The sequence below is a fragment of the Lichenostomus cassidix genome, chromosome 1Aa (genome assembly GCF_008360975.1).
Source record: "Lichenostomus cassidix isolate B80296 chromosome 1Aa, HeHo_3.0, whole genome shotgun sequence".
NCBI lineage: Eukaryota > Metazoa > Chordata > Aves > Passeriformes > Meliphagidae > Lichenostomus > Lichenostomus cassidix.
This window is the reverse complement of record NC_139480.1, coordinates 1,085,693-1,111,899: the sequence shown is the minus strand read 5'-3', so window position 1 is coordinate 1,111,899 and position 26,207 is coordinate 1,085,693. Positions and strand designations below refer to the sequence as shown.

At 45.3% G+C, this 26,207-nt stretch overlaps 1 protein-coding gene across 1 annotated transcript in view; it reads left to right on the top strand.

Moving 5' to 3' along the window:
- The window catches only part of UBE2H (ubiquitin conjugating enzyme E2 H), a 43,453-nt gene extending 21,710 nt beyond the window's left edge, over nucleotides 1-21,743 (top strand). Inside the window, exons 2-7 of the mRNA XM_085081446.1 lie at nucleotides 5,240-5,316; nucleotides 5,847-5,921; nucleotides 13,715-13,754; nucleotides 14,034-14,086; nucleotides 16,341-16,469; nucleotides 19,216-21,743. Of these exons, the coding sequence (XP_084937572.1) occupies nucleotides 5,240-5,316; nucleotides 5,847-5,921; nucleotides 13,715-13,754; nucleotides 14,034-14,086; nucleotides 16,341-16,469; nucleotides 19,216-19,340 (499 nt within the window). The 3' untranslated portion in view covers nucleotides 19,341-21,743. The remainder of the gene's footprint in view (nucleotides 1-5,239; nucleotides 5,317-5,846; nucleotides 5,922-13,714; nucleotides 13,755-14,033; nucleotides 14,087-16,340; nucleotides 16,470-19,215) is intronic.
- The last annotated feature ends 4,464 nt before the right edge of the window (nucleotides 21,744-26,207 follow it).

Sequence of the window (26,207 nt, the reverse complement as noted above, 5' to 3'; positions counted from 1 at the left end):
ACACCTCTGACACCTTGAGGCTCTTCACGGTGGAAAAAATCAGCCGTCTGAGTGTTGATCTCGATTTTAAATCACCTTTTAGCACCAAACACAGCGAATTCTTTGCTCAAAGATGGGTTTTCTGCTCGGGTGGCCGAGCTAGAGGATTTATTATTTTATTTTTTAAATCTATTCAGGTGTGGTGTTTGGTTTTCCCTCAAATCCAGGATATTTTCTCTGGTGAGGTTCTTCACCTGCAGGCAAGTCTCTAAATAAGAGAGGACACAGCAGAGATCCTTAGAAAGGACTTGACTCCTCATCATGACCCTCAACCCATCTCTCATTTCATTTGTAGCCCCCAGATAAATCCACAACTTTATTTTTCCATGAGATATTCCAGTTTTCTTCTCCTCTTTAGGTCAGGGCTGCTCGTGGCCACTTGTGTTGCTCGCTGTATTTTCACTGAAATATTTTTAGCTGGGAAACTCATTTTCCCAAGCTTGTAACTAATGTTAATTTTAAAGAAACTTAATGAAAGGATTTTTTTTCCCTCTTTTTTTTTGGGTTAAATGTTTGCCAGGAAAAAGCCACTCAGCCCTGAGAACAGCCAGACCATCTGTTGGCCGTGATGTTCAGCTGGGATTTGGGGAGATCTGGGTGTGAATTTAGATCCTAACAACATTTTTTATTTTTGATTGCTGCAGGGGAGATCCAGCCCTGCAGTGGTGGGTGGCCCTGCATGAGGGATGAGGAAATGGGAATTTGACCCTGAAACAGCCAAATCCACAATGACCACTTTTTCCTGACTCACGGGCTGAGCTCCTCTCCCTCCAGATTTGAAAGGTTTTGTGAGAGTTTTGTCGTGATGGAGAAAAAGCAAAACGCTTGAAATTGCTTTTTGTTCTGACTGAGGAAACAATTTCCTGCGAGTCCAACCCTGAAAGCAGAGCCTTGATCCCGACAGGAGCTGGGATGTTCCTGGTGTGCAAATCCTCAGCTCCCTTGGCCTTGGAGCTCCTGGCACATTTCAGGCACTGAAAAATTCCCTTGGCTCTCTCCTAGCAACCTTTCCAAGCAGCTGATATTTGAAAACAAGCTTCCATAGCCTCTGCTAAATGTTCCCAACATTTACTGGGCTTAAAATTCTCTTGGTAGTCCTGGGGCTGAGATAGTTTATCTTCAGGACTCCTCATTTCTGTGGCTTTTGAACTTAGAAACCTGACTCAGATCCAGGTTTTTCTCTTTTCCCTCGACTTTCCCACTGGGTTTTTCTTTGGCACGAGGTCCAGTTGGCATCCTGAGGTGATGGGGAGATAAAAGCAGCAAGGCCAAGAGTCTTGGAAGGGATTTGGGCTGTGGCTGTTAAACATTTTAGGGTGTGGGATGTGTGACAGGTTTGGAGCTCTGATCTCCACTCCGTGTCCTGCTGGGGGGACAAGTGCTCCTTCCTGAAATTTGGGGATGTTCAAAGGTCTTTATCCATGAATTACCTGTTTGTTTGTGGATTTGACTAATGAAAAGTGCACTGAGAGAGAGCATGGCCACAGAGGGATTGGCCTGGACAGGGTAGATTAAAAAGTGAGGGAGTTGTGGTTTTCCAAAAAATCGCTGGGTATGTGTTGAATTCCTGCTATTTTCTGCCCAGAAACACAGCAATATCCAATGCAAAAGGTGGCTGGGAATTCTGGATACAAACATAGCAATCCTGGGAGAAACATGCAGAGATGAATTGTGGGAATCTTGCTCTGGGAATCTGGGAATTGTGGGAATCTTTCCCAGAGCTGTGCTCACTTTGCTGAAGACCTGGAGCATTTCTCCTTGCCGGGAATTCCTTGGAATTGCAGCAAAATCCGGATGGGAGGAGAGGAGATTCCATGTGCCTTCAGCCTTTCAGGATTGTGGCTCTCCAAACTGCTCCTGGATCCGAGCCTGCTGATGAATTCCTGGCGTGTTTGGGACAGAATTCATCTGGGATTTGGTTGTAAGACTTTCGCCTTACGGAAAAAATGCGGCGCGAGCTGAGAAAACAGTTGGATCAGAGCCTGTGTTCCTCACTCAGGATACATCACTGGGAATTCTGGTGGAGTTTTCTCTGGGAATGTGGTCTGGACATTGCTCTGAACGTGTCACATCCCTCCTGCTGTTCCCCTGGGGCAGCTCTGGGGGATGGAGGAGCCTGGAGGTCTGCCTTGGATTCCTTGGATAAGTGTTTCCTTTCCTGAGGAATTTCTGGAGATGGGAAGAGCTTGTAGGGTGGAAATGTTCTTTCTGGAAAGTTCTCTCAGTTCTCCCAGGAGTGCTCTCAGCTCTTCCACTAGTGAGATTCCAAGATTTCAGATTGCTGGACATCTCATCTGTGGTGGAGGAAGGGGAGGGCAGGTGGTTCATTCCAAGGAAAAAGGATTTTCCCAGCTTCCTCATTGCTGCCAATCCAGAGATTTTTCCCTGTGTTTATCACTGAAATCAATTTTATTTGCAGCCTGTCCTCAATTACGAAGTCATGGAATGGTTTGGGTGGGAAGGGATTTAAAGATCATCCAGTTCCAACCCAAACCACGGCCTTGGACACCTCCCACTGTCCCAGTTTGCTCCAAGCCCCAATGTCCAGCCTGGTCTTGGACATTCCATGGATCCAGGGGCAGCCACAGCTTCTCTGGGAATTCCAGCCCAGCCCCTCCCCACCCTGACAGGGGAGAATCTCCTCTATCATATCAATAAACAACTTGGTTGTTCCCAAACCTTTCATCCCAATATTTCTCCCTCTCATGAACCTAATTCACTCACTGTTTCTTTGTTAGGAATTACAAAGAGGCAATATTCAAATATGGCCCTGTGTGGCTCATTAATATCATTTTAATTTGGGAACACCAGGATTGAGTCAGAGTGTGGAAAACTCGGCTTTAATTTCCAGTTGGCATTAACTCATGGAGCTGAGGAACATCCAGGCTGGAGCTGCTCAGGATCAGGCTGGGAGAACTGGTTTTTATTAAGCAGGACTCGATTGAGTCCAAAGTGAAACCATTTGTGTTTAACCTGATCTGTGAAGCTGCTGTGAGTGTGAAAATCCTCCAATATTCAGCATTTTCTGGGCCATCATCATACAGTGGGATCGTGTCAGAGTTTGGGAACCTGGAATAATTACCCAGAGGTGCATTTTGTAAGGAATTCAACTTCAAAACTTCCTGTCCTGCTGCTGAGTGACACAAAAAGGTCTGGTGACAAATATCCCGAAACATCAGGACTGAAATCATCCATGGAGGTTCCTCCCCACAAACCTGGAGGGAATTCACTTTTCCCAGAGATTCCTGTTGGATTTTAGCAGGTAAATCAGCTGCACTGAGGGCATTTCTGTTTCCATCTGCCCCTTGTGAGCTGCTCCTGGCTACAATGAGCTCCTGGCCGTGGGATTTTAGGGCAGAGCAGCTCGTGCTGAACCGAGAAAACCACAGAGCCAAAAAACAGCCATCAGCTTTTCACTGTTCCCTCTCCCCAGGAGAACAAGGGGAAGGAGCTTGTTGTGTCCAAAGCCTTTTGGAGCTGATGCTGTGGGAAAACTCTGTCCAATCTGGGAGTCATTGTCCTCAAGGAACTGCAGTAAATCCTGAGGCTGGGACTGGGATCTCCTCATGCAAAATACCAGTGTGGAATTGTCACCAACCCTCTGGGAGGCACCTCCAGCAGGTGAAATCTATTTTATTTGCAGCCTGTCCTCAATTATGGAGTCCTGGAATGGTTTGGGTGGGAAGAGACTTTCAGACCATCCAGTTCCAACCCAAACCATGGCCTTGGACACCTTTCCAATATCACAGTAGGTTGTGATTTAGGATCAGGGATCTGAGGTGGGAATTCTTTATTCCTGGTTGATCCATTCCTGCTGGTTGGGAATATTTCAGTGAGTGTTTGTGTTACAAAGGTCCAAGGTGAGGCTTTGGAATTCCTGCAATCCTGGGCAAACTTTGTGCCATGAAAGCAGGAAAACCTTTTCCAACACTTTTCCATCCTCAAGGAACTGCAGTAGATCCTGAGACTGGGACTGGGATCTCCTCACACAAATACCAGTGTGGAATTGTCACCAACCCTCTGGAAGGCACCTCCAGCAGGTGAAATCAATTTTATTTGCAGCCTGTCCTCAATTATGGAGTCATGGAATGGTTTGGGTGGGAAGAGACTTTCAGATCATCCAGTTCCAACCCAAACCATGGCCTTGGACACCTCCCACTGTCTCAGTAGGTTGTGATTTGGGATCAGGGATCTGAGGTGGGAATTCTTTGTTCCTGGTCAGTCCATTCCTACTGGGTTGGGAATATTTCAGTGAGTGTTTGTGTTACAAAAGTCCAAGGTGAGGCTGTGGAATTCCTTCAATCCTGGGCAAACTTTGTGCCATGAAAGCAGGAAAACCTTTTCCATCTGAGTGAAAAATTATGGGGGGAAAAAAAGGGGAATTTGGTTTTAGTTCCCTGTATTTGGAGCATTCCTGCCAAGCTCCTGCTGTGATGTGAAGTATCTTACCTGAAATATTCCATGTCCCCTTCCCTCAAATGGGAGCAGCTGTGGAGCTGAAGTTCAGGTGGGAATAAATCTTTGATTTTCTCCTGCTTCCCTTGTAATTCATATCCAGCCTATTGATGAAAGCTAATTGCTGTAGGATATTATTCCCAATCCATTAACCCTGATTTACAGCAGAATTCCTGATCAAGCCTCACTGCTGAAACATCACCATGAATTGTCTTAACCCAGCCTTGCTCAGAGTAAAGATTTCCCCCCTTTCCCTTTGTATTCCCTTCTTCCCGAGGTGCTTTGATTCTTCCTGTTGTTCTTTTCACTGAGTTTTTTTTTTTTTGTTTTTTGGTCTTGCAAGTCAAATCAACATGAGATTGCCATGATTTGCATGGAAGCTGTGGGAGGCAGCCGGGCAGAATGGAATTCATCTGAGCACAGACTTCCAGCAGCCTTTATTTCAAACCCATTGCTGCTGGGGACCCAAAGCTCTCTTCAATCAGCTCAGGAGGGGCTGGAAAACTCAGCAGCTCTGAGGATTCATCCCAAGATCCCTCAGGGGCAGGGGAGGGTGGGGAATTGGTTTTTACCGACGTCATTGTGGTGCTGTGGTCACTCAGATGTGTCAGGACGCTGGAATTCCACGTGGCGCTTGGGATATTTGGAATATTTGGGTCAGCGGGCTTTGAGGGAGTTCCTTGTGTCCAAGGGAATGGATTTTGCTTCCTGGATGGAGTGTTTTTTCCTTGACTTGCTGCATCAGGATTGAGAGCAAACACGAAGTCACAATCCTAGGAGGACTCAACGAATTTGTCGTCAAGTTTTATGGACCACAAGGAAGTAAGTTCATCCAGCCCAGTGAGTCGTGGTGGGGAACTGGGAAATGACATTCCAGAGGGGAGGAGATGAGCAAATCTAAGGGGGATAGAGAGAAATCTAGGGGAGGGTGGGGAGGATCCAGCTGGGAGTGGATAAATCCCACCCCTTGGAGCTGGCAGAGTTGATGTTCTCTCTGGAAAACTCTGGTCTTCAGCACCCCTGAGCTCTCCTGGACTCAACTCACAAGTTTTGCATCAGTCACAGGAATTTCTGTGGAGTTTGTCATTAAAGATGCTTTTCCTCCTTCATTTAGCACCATCTCAGAAGGTAAGATTATCCCAAAGTCCCTGTTTTTAATAGCTCTGGGTCTTTGTGCCAAAATCTTTTCCAGAATCAGTTCAACCCAGAGGCAGGCAGAGCAGGAAAATTGCTTTTCCCATGGGAGGTTTGCTCTGAAATCTCACCAGACATGTATTTTCCTTAATTCTCTGGTTCTGTTTATCCTCCCCTCAGCTCTGGAGTGTCTAATTCCCAATTTTCTTCCCTTGCAGCACCATATGAAGGTGGAGTGTGGAAAGTTAGAGTCGACCTTCCTGACAAATACCCCTTCAAATCTCCATCTATAGGTAACAAATACTCATTTTCCATCAAAATCCTGCTGGTGATGCTGAAAGTTTGCAGTTTGGAGTTGCACCAGTTGCAGTATAAGACCTTGAAATCTGCAAAATGTTTTTATCAGATTGGAAATCCCAAGCGGAGAGGAGGTTTGGGCTTTGGAAGGAGCAGGAGGTGGGAATGGGATTTGGTTAGATATTTGTTTTTGATCAATTAAATCTCTCTTCCATGTGCTTTTTTAATAATAAATCAAAATTTATTCATTTTCTGGGTGGTGGAGCAAAGACCACAGTGCACAGTCTTGGGGAGAACTCAACTTTTGGAGTTTTCTGCCCAAAAGTGGATGGAAGTTCCTCCACTGAATCCTCCATCCTCTTGGAGCAGGGAATGCATGTGTGGAAAAACTCAAAAAGTAAGGATTTATCACCAAAAAAAAGCTGGCTTGGCTGGTCAGGCTTGTTTCACCAAGCAGAACAATAGGAAATTTGATTAGGAAATTGGTTTTATTTCCATCCATGGGGAATAGGAAGCCACCTTGGATGTCTTCAGGTGCACAACTTTATCCCAGTCACTGAAACCCTAAATAAAATTACCAATATTGCTTGGAAAACTGGAGAAGATGCAGGAAATTCCTCCATCTCATCTCCCTCATCTCTTCCAAGTGGGAATTGTGCCTTTTGGGAGAGGATGAAGCTGTTCATCCACCATCCTTCACCTTTTTTTTTTTTAATTTGAAACCTTCAGTGAACCCCAGAAATGGGAAAACTGAATGATGACAAACAAATCTGCAGCTCTGAGGAACCTTTTCTTCCTCTTGAGTCAGCTCTGGAATTTCCTCTCAGAGAGTCACAGGGCAATCCATCCTAAATCATGGGATCATGGGGTGGTTTGGATGAAAAAGAACCTTAAAACTCATCCAGTTCCAACCCCAACACCTTCCACTCTCCCAGTCCAGCCTGGCTTTGGACACTTCCAGGGATCCAGAGCGAGATGATGATCAAGAAGATGTTTTCTGCTCCAAACACTGAGTTATTTTGGCCTTTCTGATGCTGGTTTTGCTGCATTTATTTTAGTTTTCCATCCCTCATTTGTTGAAATCCATTGTGTTTCCAGTGCTTTATCCCAGATCTCATGAGGAGCTTCCCTTGCCCTACAACTCTCTGTTTGAATGGCTGAAAAACTCCTTTTTTCTTCCCAAAAATCTACTTCTTGCTGGAAAATCCCTTATTTTCCTCCCAAAATCTTCCTCTTGCCGCAAACCCCCTTTTCTTCTCCTCAAGCTCTTGCTGAAAAACCCCATTTTTCTCCCCAAAAATCCTCCTCCTGCTGAAAACAAGATTTGATTTTTATAAAATCCTTGTTAGACCTGAGCTGGCTTAACAAAACAGATCTCTGGAAAAACTGAGAAACTCCAAGAAAATTCTGGAATTTGGGAAAACTCCCAAGAGGCTGCAGGGAGAGGTTTGTTTTCTCATTTTTGCTGCTCCAGCCCAGTTTATCTGGGACAGCCAGGCCTGGCTGAAACCTCCTGAAGCATCCTGATAATCTCTGCTCTGGACATTCCTGATAAAAAAAGAATTTTTTTTAGAGCAGCTTCATCCCAGTTAAACTGGGAGCACTGGGAATTATTCCTCTCACTGTCCTAACCCAGCCTGGAGCTCTGGATAACCCAGGAATTAGCAGGGAAGAAATTTCCCGTGGAAATATCTGATTTTTAGAGGTGGAAATGAAGGATTTTAGGGATTGTGGAGTTTTTAAACAGACTTGTTTCTGTTCTCAGCAGAGTTCAAATTGTCCCTCTGAGTCTCTCCTTGGAGAGGAAGGAGAGAAGAAATGGAAGAAAATACAGGGATTTTGGGAATGTTTTTGGGAACATCCCCAAAAAAATGGGAACTCTCCTAAAAAATGGGAATATCCCTAACAAATGGGAATATCCCTAAAAAATGGGAACATCCCTAGAAAATGGGAACACTCCTAGAAAATGGGAATATCTCTAAAAAATGTGAATGTCCCTAAAAAAATGGGAACATCCCTAAAAAATGGGAATATCCCTAAAAATGGGAACATCTCTAAAAAATGAGAATATCCCTAAAAATGGGAATATCTCTAAAAAATGGGAACATCCCTAAAAAAATGGGAATGTCCCTAAAAAATGGGAATATCCCTAAAAATGGGAATATCTCTAAAAAATGGGAACATCCCCAAAAAAATGAGAAATCCCCTAAAAAATGGGAACATCCCTAAAAAATGGAAGAAATGGGAGAAAATACAGAATTCCAGCAGTTTTTCCTTGAATAAATTCCACCTTGATGCCAAAGATTAAAGGAAAAGCAGCATCTTTGCAGCTTCCCTTGTTCTCCAGGGCTAGAGGATGAAATATTCTTTCCAGCCTAGGAAATCATTGATCCTGGCATGAGCTTTTTGTGAAAAACATAGCATTTTGGAGCATTTTTGGCTTCTTTTTTTATTGCTTTTTTTTGTTTGTTTGTTTTTTGGGGGTTTTTTTTTGGTTTTTTTGTGGGTTTTTTTTTGTTCTGCTTTTGGTTTTTGGGGTTTTTAGTTTTGGGGTTTTTTTTTGTTGTTTTGTTTTTTGGGGTTTTTTGTAGTTTTTTTTTTTTGTTTGTTTGTTTTGTTTTTTTGGGGTTTTTTTTGTTTGCTTATGTTTTTTGGGGTTTTTTGTTGTTTTGGGTTTTTTTGTTTTTGAGGGTTTTTTGTTGGTTTGTTTTTGGTTTTGGGGTTTTTTTTTGTTTTGGGGGTTTTTTTGGGGTTGGGGAGTTTTTTGGGGGGGTTTTTGTTTGTTTATTTTGTTTTGTTTTGTTTTATTTTTCGTTCTACCATGGAATTTTTATTTTTTTGAGGAGCAAACAATAATAATGATGCCTCAGAGTGAATCCATGTGCTCCAGAAAAACCATGGCTGATAATCCCTTTTTTTTATTTCCTCCAACTCCTTTTATCCCAGGAGGAGGAGAACCAGGAAAACTTGCTTTTCTCTCCCAAACCACCAACCTGAACAGAAAAAGGTTTTTAATTGAATTCCAGAGTTTTCCTTGGGAAAACTGAGGATGTTTTTGGAATCCCTAAAGGAGCAGTGATGCTCTTGGTCTCCAAGAGAAAATGTTTGGATTTTTTCCTACCAAATCATTCCTCCCTTCTCCTTCCATCCACTGCTCCTTCCTCAAAAATCCATTTATGGCTTTTATTCCATTTATTCCATTTATTCCCATAGTTGTTCCCTAAAAAATGGGAATGGCTCTGCTGAAGGACCTAAAAGATTTTGGGATCTGTGTGGAAAATCCTGGATTTCACATCCTTTCCATCCCATCCTGCAGGACTTTTCCAATGTTCCTGGATTTGCTGTGGAATCAAACAAATCCCAGATTTTGCAGGATGGGTTTTTCCCAACAGGAGCTCCACAGTTTGCAGTGAAAAGGGAAAAAAAGGGAAATTCACATCCTATGAAAAACAGGAATGTAAACAGAGCCAGATGTAGGGTTTGGCTGTGGGGTTGAGTGTTCCCATTGGGATGGGCAAATCCCTAAATGTCCAAAAATATCCCAAAAATACCTAAATATGAAAAAACAAAACCCTAAATAGAAATATAAAAAAAAAAATCCCTAAATATCAAAAAATATCCAAAAAATCCCTAAATATAAAAAAATAAAACCCTAAATAGAAATGGCAGGGGGTGGAACTGGATGAGCTTTGTGGTTCCATTTTGGGATTCTTTGGGAATTTTCCATGTTTTCCAAATTATCCAGGGATTAGGGATCTGCCTTTTGGAGGGGAATTGCTGGGGAATTTGGAGGAGTTCCATTTTTGGAATTCTGTGGGAATTTTCCATGTTTCCCATGTTATCCAAGTATTAGGAATCTGCCTTTTGGAGGGGAATTGCTGGGGAATTTGGAGAGGTTCCGTTTTGGGATTTTTTGGGGAATTTTCCATGTTTTCCAAGTTATCCAGGTGTTAGGAATTTGCCTTTTGGAGGGAGATTGCTGGGGAATTTGGAGAGGTTCCATTTTGGGATTCTTGGGGGAATTTTCCATGTTTTCCAAATTATCCAGGTGTTAGGAATCTGCCTTTTGGAGGGGAATTACTGGGGAATTTGGAGGAGTTCCATTTTTGGAATTCTGTGGGAATTTTCCATGTTTCCCATGTTATCCAGGTGTTAGGGAACTGCCTTTTGGAGGGGAATTTGGAGAGGTTCCATTTTGGGATTCTTTGGGGAATTTTCCATGTTTCCCAAGTTATCCAGGTGTTAGGAATTTGCCTTTTGGAGAGGAATTACTGGGGAATTTGGAGAGGTTCTATTTTGGGATTTTTTGGGGAATTTTCCATGTTTCCCAAGTTATCCAGGTGTTAGGAATCTAGCTTTTAGAGGGGAATTACTGGGGAATTTGGAGAGGTTTCATTTGGGGATTCTTTGGGAATTTTCCATGTTTCCCAAATTATCCAGGTGTTAGGAATTTGCCTTTTGGAGAGGAATTACTGGGGAATTTGGAGAGGTTCCATTTTGGGATTTTTTGGGGAATTTTCCATGTTTCCCATGTTATCCAGGTGTTAGGGATCTACCTTTTGGAGGGAAATTTGCAGAGGTTCCATTTTGGGATTCTTTGGGAATTTTCTGTGTTTCCCAAATTATCCAGGTGTTAGGAATCTGCCTTTTGGAGGGGAATTGCTGGGGAATTTGGAGAGGAATTGCACTTGGTTCTTGTCATTCCTTGTGGTCATTTCCCTGGAGCTTCAGCCTGGATTTGTCAGCAGAGATGTGGACATTGACAAAAATCTGGATTTTTTTCCCCAGTTTCTCCGCTGTGGTTTTGCTCACTTTGATCCCAATACAAATCTGGATCTTAGGGTTAAATGGGATCTTGGGAAGGAATTCCTGGCTGGGCTGGAATTCCCAGAGAATTCCTGGATTCCCCTGGATCCCTGGGATGGCCAAGGCCAGGCTGGACAGGGCTTGGAGCAAACTGGAATTCTGTGATCTTCCAGGGATGTCCAGAGGGTTTTGCTCTTCTCACCCAAAGGATTTTTGTCCACATGGATTTCATGCTTTGCCTCCAAAGGCAATCCTGGATTTCAGTGTTTCCCTGTGGAAAGGATGGGTTGTGCTCCTCACATTCCTCCTGAACAGTTTTTTTCCAAGAATTCAGTGGGAATTTTGGTGTCAAATTAAATCAAATTTTCGTTGGAATTTACATTTACCTTGGGATTTACTGGAATCACTCAGCCTCACACTCCAGATCATGGAGAGAACCCCAAAATCCCAATCCTGTCATTGATGGAATGCTCACCAGGAATTCTGCATTAATTCCATTAAACCCATTAATAACTGGCTTGTGCTCAGACCTGTGGCAATAAACCTACCCCAGTGCTGGGAATTTTTTCCCCCTTCTGGCTTTCTCTTGAACTTGGAATTTCATTTTTTTCCCTGGATGTTTATCCTCACTGTGCCCTTTTTATTTGTAAAAATAAATAACGGAGCAAGTCAAGTTTATTGGAACAACATCAGCATTTTTTGACTTCCATTTCAAACAAAAGAGGAGAGAACTGTGCTTATTCCTGGATCAGGGAAAAAAAAGATTTCTGTGGAGCTGCTCTGGGCAGTTTGTGTCCATGGAATGAGGCTGGGGAATGAATCCTTGAAAAGCTGGAAAAAATGAAAATTGCAGGGAGAGAATGTTTCTGTTCCTCCCTGGAAAACAACTCTCCATTTGGGAAGCTCCAACCCAAGCACAGTGTGATTATTCCCAATGTCTTCCCCATCCTCTCTACTCTTCATTTTCCCCCCAAAAAAACCAGGCAGGATTTAGGATTTAGGGTTTAGGATGGGAATTGCTGCAGCTCAGCTCCGGCAAAATGGATCCATGACCTGATTTCAACTTGTGGGAGCTGCAGAACGTAAATATTTGATGGAACTACAACTTCCCTTTTTGAAATCTGCTGCAGTTTTCCCAGCCAAGCTATTCCTGAAATCCACTTGTTAACGTGGAGATGTTGATGGAGTTCTCCCTTCTCCTCCTGGAGATTGTTCTGGCTTTGGGTGTTTTCTCTGGTGTTGTATTTCTGCAAAATCCTGAGTCCAAACAAACATGGGATTTTATTTGTGATGGAATTTCTGGGAAGGAAGGGAGTTCAACCCATCTGCCAGCTCGCCTGAAGTGCTTGGATAAAGGTGGGGGAGGTTGGGAGCTTTTCAAATGGTAAATAGGGGATTTTTTGGGGGCTTTTTGGGGCTTTTTGGGGCTTTTGGGGGCTTTTTGGGGCTTTTTGGGGTGAGGAAACCTGGCTGTGTTTTCAGTCCTGGAAGGAGATTTTCCAATGGATAGAGTGAACATCCCAGACCTGAATTTCTTCCCTGTTTTTATCCTTGTCAGAAGCAATAGTTGCTCTTGGATTAAATGGATTCCTGGAGGATGCAAGGAAATTCCCACCTGGGCTGTGGTTTTTTTTGGGATTTTGGGGCTGCAGGATGGTGGCACAGCAAGGAAAAGGAGATTTGATTTCAAATTCTCAATTAAAAAAAGCAGCGCCAAGGTTTGGAAATGGCTTTTCCTGGTTGGAGCTGCCAAAATAAAATGATTTATCCAAGCCAGAAATGCAGGAATGAATTAATTCCATCCCTCCTGGGAATGTGTCCCAAAATATTTGGGTTCCTCCTGTTGAAGAGTTGAGATCTGGATTCTGCATTCATTCCCAGCCATCACTGGAAACACTTTTTGGGTTTCCACAGGCTGAGGAAAGTCCATAATTCCATTAATATCTTAATTTTATCATTATTTATGAAATAAGAGGGGAGTGTTTGAATTCTGCATTCACTCCCAGCCATCACTGGAAACACTTTTTGGGGTTCCACAGGTTGAGGAAAGTCCAAAATTCCATTAATATCTTCATTTTATCCTTATTTATGGAATAAGAGGGGAATGTTTGGAGTTCCAGCTGTCTTGAGGTTGAAGTTGGCAGCTGGAAAACAAAATTTACCTTTTGATTAAAGTTTGCTGCTCCTTCTGTGAGTCCTGAAACCGCTGGGGTTTGTTTAACAATTGAATTTGGAAGTAAGAAGAGAGAAAAAACCTCTCAGATGCAGAAATCTGAAATGTGGACAAAGCCACGTTGAGCTCTCTCTTGCTAAACCTCACCTGAGCTGTTTTCTGGAAAATCAGAGGCACCAGCAGGAGAATTAATTGCTGTATTGGTGGAAAATTTAAATTATTACCTCCTTGGCTTGCAAATGTAGATTAATGTTGTGATGTCAAGCTCATAGAAAATCTTAGTGGGGAAAAATAGATTTAGAAAATCAAATGTTGACCTTAAATTTGTATTAAATTTCAGTGTTTTTTGACCTTAAATTTCAGTGGTTTTTGACCTTAAATTTCAGTGTTTTTTGACCTTAAATTTCAGTGTTTTTTGACCTTAAATTTCAGTGGTTTTGACCTTAAATTTCAGTGGTTTTTGACCTTAAATTTCAGTGTTTTTTGACCTTAAATTTCAGTGTTTTTTCTTGCACTTCCAAACCCATTGAATCAGACGTGGGAGCTCCACTGTGCTCGTGGAAAGGAATTTTTCCAGCATCCAACAAAAGCTCTGTGGTTGCACAAAATTCCAGGAGTTTTCCTGAATTTCCTGGATCCAGGTTTGCCTGGCTTTTGAGGGAATGGTGCCTGATCATTTTAAAATGTTACACAGCTGTTTGAAACCACCTGGATGAGTTCTTGTTCCAGAAATTCCAAACTTCTCTTGGGGAAAAAAAACCACATTTATTTGGGTGTTTTCTGCTGATTTACCTCTGTGTCTCCTTGCAGGATTCATGAATAAAATCTTCCATCCCAACATTGACGAAGCGTAAGTAAATCCCTCCTTCATGTTCGAATTAAATCCTCCAAAATTCCACTTATTTCCCCTTTTTTTTTTGGGAATTATGCAGAGCTGCCTGTGCTTCCATGGCACTAAAATCCCAATTTATTTTCTCCTGGGCAGAGTGGGAAGATTGAGGGTGTTAAAGGCTGTTCACCATAAATAGGAATAAATCAGGGTTTGTCCCAAAGCTTGGCAAAGGGGAGGATTATATTCAATTCCCAGAGTGTTTCCCAGTGTTAATTCCATGTTTTCCATGTGTTTCAGGTCAGGAACTGTATGTCTAGATGTAATCAATCAAACCTGGACAGCTCTCTACGGTGAGTTGGGCATTTTCCTCTCTAATGGGGAAACAGATGATTTCAAGCCTCTTTTGGGTTTTTTTTTTTCTTTGATTTTGGGCTTTTTACTGTATTTTAAACTCCTCACTGAGCCAAGATCTCGTGAAAAATAAGATTTCCTTGCAGGTCAGGAGGTGGCATTGCCTCTGATGCTGCAGAGTGGTTGCCTGGAGGTAATTTCTGGTTATAAATCTCCTTTTTGGAGATGAAAAAGATCAGCTGAAGCTCCTTTAAAATAGAATTTAGCAAAAGCTGGAATTTTTAAAAGGAGCACAATCTCTAGTCCAGGCTGGCTGCATTTAAAAACGGGAACTTTATCAGATATTCCAGTTAAATTCAGGGGAATGTGCACATCAAATCCCTCAGGTTTTTTCCCTGGAAAACTGATTTTAAGTGTAATTCCTCACTGGAATACCTGAATTCCCAGTGTGGCAGAGGAATGAGGATCCCAACCTGGATTTGTTGTGGGAGATGAGCTTTGCCACTCTTCCACAGAAAGGAGAAATTGAAATAACTTCATTAAAATAATTTTAATTTTAATTCCATGAAATTATTTTAATTCCATGGTTTTGTGCTCCAGCATTCTGGGTTCTGCCTTGGAGCTTCAGGGGGACATTGGGATGACAGAATTCCCTCCTTTTTCCCTCAAAAATCACCAATCCAAGATTCCTTCACCACCTCCTCCCTGCCAGGGCTTCTCCTCATTTTAAGGCACAAGGAAAGGAAAAAGGAGGAATAAAATTCCTTTGCTTTTTGGAGTGTCACCCCTTGAAATCAGAGCACTCCTGAGCTGGGAAAGTGGTGATTTTTGGGATTTGGGTCAGAGAATTCCAGCAGAAACTGAGGTGGGAGAGACCTGGAGTAATCACCAATAAATTCCTGAGGATCTCGTGGTTCAATTCCTGCTCCTCAGGGCTGGAGTGAAAATTCCTGCCTGTGTTCCTCCTGTTCCTGCTGAACTGATGGGGATTGGAGAGAAGAAAAATTAATTAAAAATTCAAAATTATTGTCCTGAGTGTCCTGTGAGCTGTGGGGGAATTCCAGGGCTCTGCTCCTTCATCCTCAGGAGACTTTAGGGGCCAAAAATAACATCCAAATGGAGAGATTTAGCCCAAGTTTCACAAAAAAAATCAACTTCATGCTGCCAGTGCCCAAATCCAATCCCTAGGAATTCCACCTACTGCAGGCAAGCAGGAAAAACTCCTACAGAACATCCCTGCTGGTTTTGGGATCCATTTTTAGGATGGAAATCCTCCTTCCAGGTGCTCTGGGCTGCTCTGTGTGCCAAGCAGGACCAGATCTCCTTCCAGAAGGACATCTCCTTCCCCTTTTTTGGGGGGATTTTTTAGGAAGTTAAGGGTTTCCAGGATCTGTTGGAATTCAGCAGCTCAGAAATGGGATATAGTTTTTTTTCCAGGAGAAAAGACAGGTTGAGGTGACCAAACTGCTCATGTGGAATGGGCAGTGATGGAATTCCCAAGTTCTGATCCATGCAGGAGAGAACTGGTGATGCTCATCCACTGACAGGATTTCTCTGCCACGAGGAAAAAGAAATTGTTAAAAAATATATGGGAAAATTCCCAAAACCCACGCAGTGAGCATTCCTGAGGAGGAATGATGACACATTCCTGGTCATCCCCACCTCTGGAATGAGGTGTTTGTCCTCTCAGGGGTGTGGGAAGAAGGAGCTGGAGGAGAGATTTGGGGTTTGCTGTTAATGAGATCATGGAAAGCTCTGGAAAACATTCTGTGCTTTCCATGGAATCTGTAATGAGATCCTGGAAAGCTCTGGAAAACAGTCCATGCTTTCCATGGAATGGTTTGGGTTGGAAGAACCTCAGAGATTGAGCTCCAGTGAGCTTCCCTGGAGCACAAGATATTTAAATAAAGATTGGAAGAGGTGAACAATTCAGGGAAAGGCAAAGCACAGCACTGTTTATTTGGGGTTTTTCCTCATTTTTTAAGCCAGGGTTAAAAATCAGGACATTTCCTTGCTCAATCCATGGATATTTGCATTTAGGTGTTGAGATGAGGAGTTTGTGAGGAGCTGCAGCAGCTCTTCCACCAACCTTTATTTTCATTTCTTATTTCATTCCCTTTATTTTACCTTCATCCCACATTTCCAACACACTTCCCCACGGAGTTCCTGCCACTCTTTGGGTGTTCCAGACTGGTTTTTTGGGATGGCTCTGCCTCTGGGAACACGGATAACAACTGTGGCTTTGCCTTGCAGATCTCACCAATATATTTGAGTCGTTCCTGCCCCAGCTGCTGGCTTATCCCAATCCTATAGATCCTCTAAATGGTGACGCTGCAGCCATGTACCTCCACCGACCAGAAGAGTACAAACAGAAAATCAAAGGTAATCATCATGAAAATCATCATAAAAATTATCATTCCATTGAACAAAATTATTGGAATTCCATCCTCAGGGAATGAAGCCTCTCTGCTGCAAATCTGGGAGTCACTGCCTGGTTTTTTTTCCCCTTCCAGTTTCAAAATCTGAAGGAATTTGAAAGGAATTTGAAAGGAATTTGAAAGGAATTTGAAGGAAGGAGGGATGAGGTGTTGCTGTGTTTGAAATCAGAGCCTAAACTGGGAAAGCTGGAGGGAAACTGGGTTGGGATTTGATGTGATTTTGGGAGAAATTATTTGGGAGAAAATGTGTGTGATCAAAAAAAAAGGAAAGGAAAATGCCAGTTTTAAACAGGTGCATCCAGTGGCACAATTAATGGATAAAAAATGGTTTGTTGGAAAGTTCTGAGAGCAGCAATCGAGAAATTGGTGATGCTGTTGAAGAAGGTGGTTTTGTATTCCAGAGCAGGAATTTTTGGAAAATGCCAAATATTCCTTCCTAGCCCAGCCCTGGATTTTATTTCTCCTCTGATCCAACAAGCACCACCAACATTTCATCTCCTGCTGGGAAATTTCCAGCTTTTGGCCCAGATTTGAGCTGAGTTTTTAGGGAGCTGAGTTTTGTCAGTGAATAACCAGATTTGTCCATGGGATTCCTGCCAGGAAAAGCTCTGCAGCTCTGGAATGGGAACTTCCCTGAGCAGCAGGAATTGGGAAAGCTCAGGTATCCCAAAAAAACCATGGGATCAGCTCTACCACATCCCCCAGGAATGGTTCAATCTGGAGTCACTGTTCTGGTGGGAAATGCCCCATTTTTGAGGGTGGAATTAAAAAAAAAAATTAAAATAATTGAAAAATTGAAATAATTATAATGATTTAAATGGTGAATTATTCAGCCTCCCTCGGCTGGTTCCTCTGAGAGGATTTGTAGGAACTTCCCTGCAGATCTCCCCTGCTCAACATCCTCAAATCCTCTCTATTGGGGAAACAAATGATTTCAAGCCTCTTTTGGGTTTTTTTTTCCTTTGATTTTGGGCTTTTTACTGAATTTTAAACTCCTCACTGAGCCAAGATCTCGTGAAAAATAGGATTTCCTTGCAGGTCAGGAGGTGGCATTGCCTCTGATGCTGCAGAGTGGTTGCCTGGAGGTAATATCTGGTTATAAATCTCCTTTTTGGAGATTCCTGCTTTTTCAACAAAGGAGCTTCCAGGCAAAATGGTTTGTCAGATAAAATCTCCAATGCCAGCGCTGAGAATCCTCTGGGCTTTAATGAAAACAGCCTAAAAAACCCAAAAATATCCTTGGAAAAAAAGCCAGAAAACCCTGATTTTAGCCCCAGGAAGATCAGAGGACATCCCTCAGGATGAAGGGAGGGAATGATCCTTCATTCCCATCCTGCCAGGCAGGTACAGGAGATCTGGGAGGAGTGAAAAAATCAATCCAAGATGTTCCATAAATCCCAGAATCGCGTGACAAGTTTGGGATTGGAGCTCAACTCTGTCATCCCTCCTTTTACAAAAACAACCTTGGACATGCTAAAATTGCTGCAGAGGATCCTGGCAGCTCCCTGGGAAACTCAGGAGTGCAGAGCCATGATTTATTTATTTCTCCACTGCTGCTGTTCCTGGTGGTTTTGTCGTTCAGGGAACGTTTGTGTGACGTGGTGGTTTGGGGAGAAAAGCCACGGAGATGGGGAAATTCCAAAATTCCAAAATTTGGAATTCCTGCCGTGCTTTGCTTTTTTTCCTTTCGGAGGTTTCATAGGGAATCTTCCTTTGGGGAAGGTGAGGAACAGCTGAAGGTTTCCCAGGCTGTGATTTTTTGGGATCACAGGACATCTCTGGGATCAATTCTCCCATCCTGAAATTCCCAAAATGCCTGAAATTCCAGGAGAATCCCTCAGAACACCAGGATGGCTCATGGGATGTCACCACAGCTCGTTCCTGGTGCTCCAGGGTTTGGGAACAGAAAAATCCAGTGGTGTTTTCCTGGCAGGAATTGGTGCAGGAAGTTTTCCCTCCCTAAACACCTTTCTGTGAGAGATGATTTGTCAGTAATTTGATATTTTGGGGTTTTTTTTTTTCCTTGATGGATTGAAAATCCCAGTTCAGTACAACATGGAAACTGGAAATTCAGCATGGAAACTCCCTGGAAATTTCACTTTTCCCTTCTGAAAAACCCAGTCCAGGAGAGTGGAGCTTTCCTGGGTAAAAAGTGTCATTTTTAAGCTTGAAGGGTTTCAAGTTTTATCTTCAGGCTCAAGGAGGACTTTTCCAAGATCAGCTTCCATGTGGGAATGTCCCCTGGAAGGAAATCCTGGTGGCCTCCTGTCCTGCCAGCCCCTGGCTGGTGGCTGCTGCGTCTGGAATCCCAAATCCAGCGCTGAGATGGATTTGGGATAATCCCAGAGGGAATTCCTGCAGTTCCCACTGAGGGGGTTTGACATCCAAAGCCTTGCAGCAGCATTTGAGTTCCCTTTGCTGCAATGTGTGAGGAATAACAACTTCCTTGGGTGAACAGCCTTTTCCAGAGGGAGATTAAGTCTTGGAAAACTGTCCCAGGCTGCTCCAAGCAGGTCTAGAACATTCCAGGGATCCAGAGACATCCACAGCTTCTCTGAGCAACAGCATAATCCATAATTTATCCATAATTTCCACGATTTACCCACCGAGCTTTACCCACACCTTACTCCACCTCCAACTGTTGCCCATCCCTAAAAATATCCTTTTTTTTTTTCCCCTCTCCCATGCAGAATACATCCAGAAATATGCAACAGAAGAAGCACTAAAAGAACAGGAAGAAGGCACCGGGGACAGCTCCTCCGAGAGCTCCATGTCCGACTTCTCGGAAGATGAGGCTCAGGATATGGAATTGTAGTAGAGGAGGCCACCTGCTTTTCAGAGAGACTCTAATTTCCTAACCACGAGAAGCAGACTATAATATTCATATTTAAACAAAGCAATTTTTTTTATTACTAAACAAGGTTTTTATGAATTATAGCATTGATATATATATATATATATATATCACCCTTTAGATCTTTTGATTTTTCTCGGTCATTTCCCGATTTCCCGAGGTGCATAGAGTATTCCCAACATTCCATTTTTTTTTTGGTTTTTTTTTGGTTTTTGGTAGCAGATATGCAGCCCCCGGAATGCATGCGTTGAGATTTTTCCATTTTTGGCCAAGTTCACCTTTGGTGTGCTACCAAACAGCTGCCCTGGGAGGGAGGGAATTAGCAAGAAAAAAAAAATTAAAAAAAAAATAAAACCACACAAAAAAAAAGGATAAGCAAACACAAAAAGGAAAAAAAGAGGGATTTGCTCTTGGATTGGGATTTCCTCCGAGTCTCAAAGCTCGGGGATGGTAGAGCTGTGTAGGGATGGAAGGAGCTCCTCCAGCTCCTGTTTCACGTGGAGTCACCCTAAAAAAAAACCCTAAAAAAAAGAAGGATTGAACTCCAAACCGACCCAAAGGCGTGGAGCTCCTGGGAGCACCGAAGCTGGAGAACGACTGGGAATGACAATTGCCTTTGTGCTGTGGACTCCTCCCTGCCCTCCCGAACTGTAGGGACTGACAGACAGACAGACAGACAGACAGACTGACTGCCACCCGCTGGGGACTTGGGAAAAGCTGTTCCCTGGTCGGTCTGGATGAGGAGCTCTCTGCTTGCCGGGAGGGAAGAACCACCCAGACCTGCTGGTGCCCTCTGGACAGTGCTTGGATCCACCTGGAGCACCTCAAGTCCAGCTCTGCCCCGTCCTGGTTGGGATTTGCTGCCCTTGGATGGCTTCAAGTTGGCTTTTTGTTGGTTTTTTTTTTTTTCTCCTTTCCCCACTGCCTGTTTTGCTCGAGATGTGGTTCAAACACCTGAGGAACTCTGGTTGTGTCCTGGGATGGATTTGCCTCACTGAGAGCTCCAAATCCAAGGAATTCTCCCCTTGGCTGAACTCCACCAATCCGTCGTCACTCATTTCGATTTTCCTCTTTTTTTTCTTTTTTTTTTTTTTTTCTTTATTTCTTTCCTCCCCCTTTCTGCACCAGCTTGGTTCCCATCTGCTTGTGTGTGTACAACAGGATTAAAAAAAAAAAAAAATTCCTTAAGAGTTAACAAAGAATATGATCTAGGAAAAAAAAAAAAAAGAAAAAAAAACCCACAAAATTTGAGCTGAATAAAAAAAGCCTAAAAAAAACCACCAATTGAGGAAGCAAATCGCTCTTTGGTTTTTTTTGTTGGTTGGTTGGTTTTGGTTTTTTTGGTTGTTTTTTTTTTTTTTTAATCTCCAGGATGTTTGGGAATTGGAATGTTGGATTTCTCCTGGTGTCTTGCAGCAAGCTGAGATCTTTTTTTTTTTGGTTTTTTTTGTTGTTGTTGTTCTTTCTAGAAATCTAATAGAGCAAATGTCTCCTTGGGATGCCGAGATACATGAATTGGGAGAATTGTGCATCGGAGATTCAAACTGAGAATGCATTTTTCAAGCTGAATGTTACCTGCTGGTTTTTCTTTTGGGGATTTTTTTCGGAGGGGTTTGGACAAAATGTTGGTTTTTTTTTTTTTCACTTGTGATGCAGGAAAAAAATCAACCCACCCTGAGCGACTCTGGAGCAGAGTTTTGAATGTCAAACTGCTGCATTTGTCCTTTTCCCACAATTATTGGGATTTCTTTCCTTTCCTTTCGACTTGGGGGGGGTCAGGAGATTCCAACCCCTGCTTGGGAATTCACAAAGCACAATCAGTTTCGTTTCGTTTCATTTGATTTTATTCTTTCCTGTTGGTTTGGGGGCAAAACCAAACCCCTTCGAGTTCCCACTTTGCTCTGGCACGATTTCCCCTAATAAAAACCTACCACCAGTTTCCTTTCTGTCAATTCTGGGCACGAAGCAAAGGTTTTCCCTCTCCTCCTCCCCACTCCTTCCCCAGCAGTGATGTAGGGCTGTGGCTAGTTCTGTGCTCAAGTTCTCTAATCTAGCATTTGTGGCTTGTTGGAGGGGTAATATGAATTATTTAACATGTAATGATGTAATTAACTCTTATCTAGCACGTCGTTTGCTCATTAATTTGGGGAGGGAGGGGCCACGTGGAACTCGCTTTCCTGCTGCCCTGGCAGCTTTGCTTGTGCTATAAACCTTTACTTGTAGGTGCTATTTAGGAGTAGAGTCCAGTGCTGGGTGGTGATTTCAGTTTAAAAAAGCTTAAAAGAAAAAAAAAAACAACAAAAAACGAGATGAAAAAGGCAACCAAAAAAAAAAAAATCACAATAAAAATTTGTATTTTTTCAATATTGTATAAAAATAGTGTTCTAATTCCCTCGCCCCCTTCCTTTGCTGGGTTTTGTTCTCCATCATTTCCTTCCCTCACGTGGATTTAGGGCATCCAACTGCTGCAGTGTCCTCCCTGTTCCTTTTGGGAAACACTAAGCTGGGATTCCCAAAAAAAAAACCCCAAAAAACTGGGAAAGGACACACCAGGATCCTTGTCCAAGCTGCTCAGCTTGGACATCCAGAGCCACAAAAATTCACATTCCCAGCACTTCCCCGTCCGTGACGAATCCCAGGGATGGCCTGGGAGGAAAAAAAGCTGCCAAAAAGCTGCTTGGAAAAGTGGAAAAATAGAAAAATGGAATAATGTCCTGGGTGAAGTTGCTGCAGGGCTGAGGTGGTTTGGGTTCCTCTCCTTTCCCAACCCCTCCCACCCTGCTGCTTCTTCCCCATTTTCCACCTTTTTCCCCCCCAAATCTCCCACTCTCCCCCAAAAATAATCTTCCCCCACAAAAAAAGTTTGTATGTAAAACTTCTGGATGAAAACATGGAGCTGCGTTGGGGCAAAAAAGCTTTTTTTTGGGGGTTTTTCAGGGTGTTTTTCTCCTCCAGAAAGCAGTGGTGATGCCACCTTGGGAATCCCCATGCCACGATGAGCTCCACACTGCCAAACTTTGCCACAGCCCTGGGAGCTGCTTCGGGAACAACCTTTGCCTTCTACCCCTGGAATTTCCCCTTTTCCCCTCGGGGTTTTCATGGCAGGAGGAGCTGAGTGGCCATGTCCCCCCGCGGTGGCACTGGGCACAGATGTCCCTCAGCCCCACGTTCTCCCAGCCCAGGGATGGTTTTTTTGGCAAATGCCAGAGGATGCTTTGCCACCAGCCTGGCTGCTCCTCCCTGCCTGAACCCCTCGGGTTTCCTCCTCTCTCCCTCCATCGGGAAGGCTGGGATTGCTTGAAATTTTTTTTCTCATTTTTTCCTTTTTTTCCCTGTTTTTTTTCCCCTCCTCCTTACCCTTTTCACCAGCCACGATTCTCCCCCCTGTGCTCAGTTCCTGTCGGGTGACACTTGAGGAGACCTCGGGGTGGTTTTACCCTTCGGTCAAATAAATCAGCTCTTTTTCAGGTCCTTTTTCCCTCCTCTCCTCCTCTTTTTTCCTCCTGGCGTTGTGGGTAGAGTGGCACAGCCTCCTCTCCTCCGGATATAACCTCTCCGATAGTTGTGTATAATTAAAGAACTGTAAACTTTTTTTTTCTTTTTTTTCTTTTTTTTTAAATAAAATCTGTATATACCTTGACATCTGCCTGGTGTTTGGGCTTGCAGGGAACACCCTGGACCTTGTGCTGTTGGTTCTACATCCCACCAGGACCTGCTGTGCTCCACATGGATCATTTTCTCACCATTTTCCCACCATTTTCCCACCATTTTTCTACCATTTTTCTACCATTTTTCCACCTGGGAAAGCCCAGCTGGAGGTGGTTTTGCCCCCTCATGCTGATGGTGGGAAGGTTGAGGATCTTGGAGGTTTTTTCCAACCTCAACAATTCCTTCTCCAGCTCTGGGTGATGTCCTCCCTCTCCCTGTGACCTCAGCCAGGACACCAAAGCTGATTTGTAGGGTTTTGGGACCACAAGGCCTCCATTCCTCCCATCCCTTCCCCTGTGCATCCCAAGGTCTCCTTGCAGCTGGAGAAGTTGTCCCAGGTGAGGCTGCTGGGTTTGCACAGGGTAATTAAGGGATGCTAATTAGGCAGAGTGGCTGTTTTTGGGATAATCACCCCTAATTTCGGCTCGGTGTTGGATAAGGATTGTGCAGGGAGCAGTGACCAGGCTGTGGGTGGCCCAGGGAAGGTGACAAGGGCGGTTTGTCCCCTCTCCTCCTGTTTAACCCCCTGCAGCTCCTGCCCCAAATTTGGGAGCTGCGCCAGACCTTCCTCCCCATCCTCCTCCTCCTCCCTCGCTGTCCCCTCGCTCCAGCTCAGCGCTGTTTGTCACCAGCTTGGGGACACGTGGCACGAGTGTGTCCTGCCAGTGCCACCTGCTGCCAGCGCCCCGAGCGCCCTGGAGTGTCGCTGGGTGCGGGGGTGGCACTCTGGCACTCTGTCCCCTGGGCCACCTGCTGGGGCCACCAGCGCTGCGGGCTCTGGGGCAGGGAAAGGGGAGGAGGGGACAGTGCCACACCCTCTCGCGGTGTCCCCACCCTCCTGGGGACTCTTGGGGCCAGCGCGGGGTGGCGCTGTCCCCTCCGCCCAGCAGGTGGCCCCCGTGCCACACCAGTGGCCTCCCAGTCTGCCCAGTACGGGACAGAGCTGACCCGGGACTGGCTGCCCTCCTGCCCCTGGCACTGCCCCCATGGCTCCTCTGTCCCCAGTGTCCCCTGGGTGCCCAGTGCCACCCGCTGTCCAGCTGTCCTCCCTCGGGGCCCCGGGGGGTGGCTGTGGTTTGGGGGTCAGGGCTGGGGTGACCTGTGGGGACAAGGACCGAGAGCCGGTGGTGGGTGCTGCTCCTGCTCCCGGGAGCACCCAGAGTGTCACCTCACCCTGGGGGCACCCAGAGGTGTCACCCCGCCCTGGGGGCACCCAGAGGTGTCACCCTGCCCTGTCTGTGCCGATGGTGCCAAAGGACAAAGCTCTGAGTCTTGGGCACTCTGGGATGTGGGTGACACCTCACAGGGCTCTGGGAGCCATCGCTGTGGGGCTTTGGGTGACATTCCTATTGGGTGCCATCCCAGAGGGATTTTAGGTGCCAACCCCGCAGGGTTCTGGGTGCCACCCCATGGTGTTTTGGGTGCCACCCCATAGGGTCTGGGTGCCATTTCCACAGGGCTCTGGGTGACATCCCTCTGGAGATCTGGGTGACACCCCCAAGGTGTTTTGGGTGACACCCCTGTGCAGTCTGGGTGCTCTCCCTGTGGTTCTCTGGGTGCCAACCCTAAGAGGTTTTGGGTGACATTTCCATTGGGCTCTGGATGCCATCCTCGTGGAGTTCTGGTTACCTTCCCTGTGGAGATCTAGGTGCCAATCCAAAGGTGTTTTGGATGTCATCCCCACTGGGCTCTGGGTGACATCCCTGTGGAGTTCTGAGTGACATCCCTCTGGAGATCTGGGTGATATCCCCACGATGTTTTGGCTGCCATCCCCACTGGGCTCTGGGTGACATCCCTCTGGAGATCTGGGTGACACCTCAAGGTGTTTTGGCTGCCATCCCCACTGGGCTCTGGGTGACATCCCTGTGGTGTTTTGGGTGCCACCCCTAAGGCTCTTTGGGTGCCATTTCCATTGGGCTCTGGCTGCTATTCCCATCTGGCTCTGGTCAGTGACATCCCTTTGGGATCTGGGTGGCATCCCCAAGGGTCTCTGGGTGCCACCTGCATGAAGATCTGGGTGCCATCACCATCAGCCTTTGGTTGGTGTCACCCCCAAAGGTCTCTGGTTGGTGCCACCCCCATAGCCCCACAGCCTTGGTGACAGAGGGGACAACCCCACGCTGGCAGGTGCTCCTGGATCTGCTCTTGGTGGCAGCAGGACATTGCCACCCCTCCTGGCTTTGTCCCTGTGCCACATGCCAGAACCTTCCACCTTGGGAACCATCGCCATCCCCCGTGGAGACCCAGAGGACCTCAGATCCTGTCTGGGCTGACGGAGAGACCCGAGTGGGCACCGAGACGAGACAGACCACTGGTGGTGACCCCGATGTCCCTGGGGGACACCTGAGCCTCTCCGCCTGCCCCGCGCCAGCTCCGGTTACGTCCCGAATTGTTCCTCCCGGCTGGAAGAAATGCCGTCAGCGCCGGCGGATCGGTGGCCATTACTAATGCATGACATTCCCGAGGGACACGGCTGTGTCTGACCCCCCGAGCCACCTGCACCCCTTGGGAAGGGCAGCAGGGGCAGGGATGGCTTTGGGAAGGGTCTGATCCTTCTTCCTTCATCCAAACCCCAAATGCCGGCTCAGGATGTGCCATGTCCAGCAGAGCTGGGGAACATGTGAGTTCCCAGCTGGAGCCAGGATGGACAATCCCAGATGCTCCTGATGCATCCCAGGAAACCAGGAAACACTCCCAGCTCAGGGTTTTGTCACGTTTGGGGACAAATATGGCAGTTTTCCCCAGAACTGGTGATTCCGAGCATTTTGCATCTGGGGGTTCTTCCTTTCTGCTTTGCTCCTTCCCAGTTTTTAGCTCTTTTTTTCCCCAACTCTTCTCTTCACCCCCAGCTTTCCTCTCCCCACTGAGCGTGGTGATTCCAAACCCAAATTCCAAAACCCCCCAACCTGCAGGAACGTGAAGCTCATCCCTGCTCATCCCACCTCGGGTGACACCCAACAAGGTCACCACCTCTCCACACCCAAACTCCCACCCCATTTTTAAGCCGGGAATTCACGGAACAGGGAGGATTTTGCCACGGAATGTGCCGGGGAGGCTTCCCAGGCTAATGCACCTCGGCTGTGCTCCCTCATCCCTCCACATCAATATTGCATTATCCTT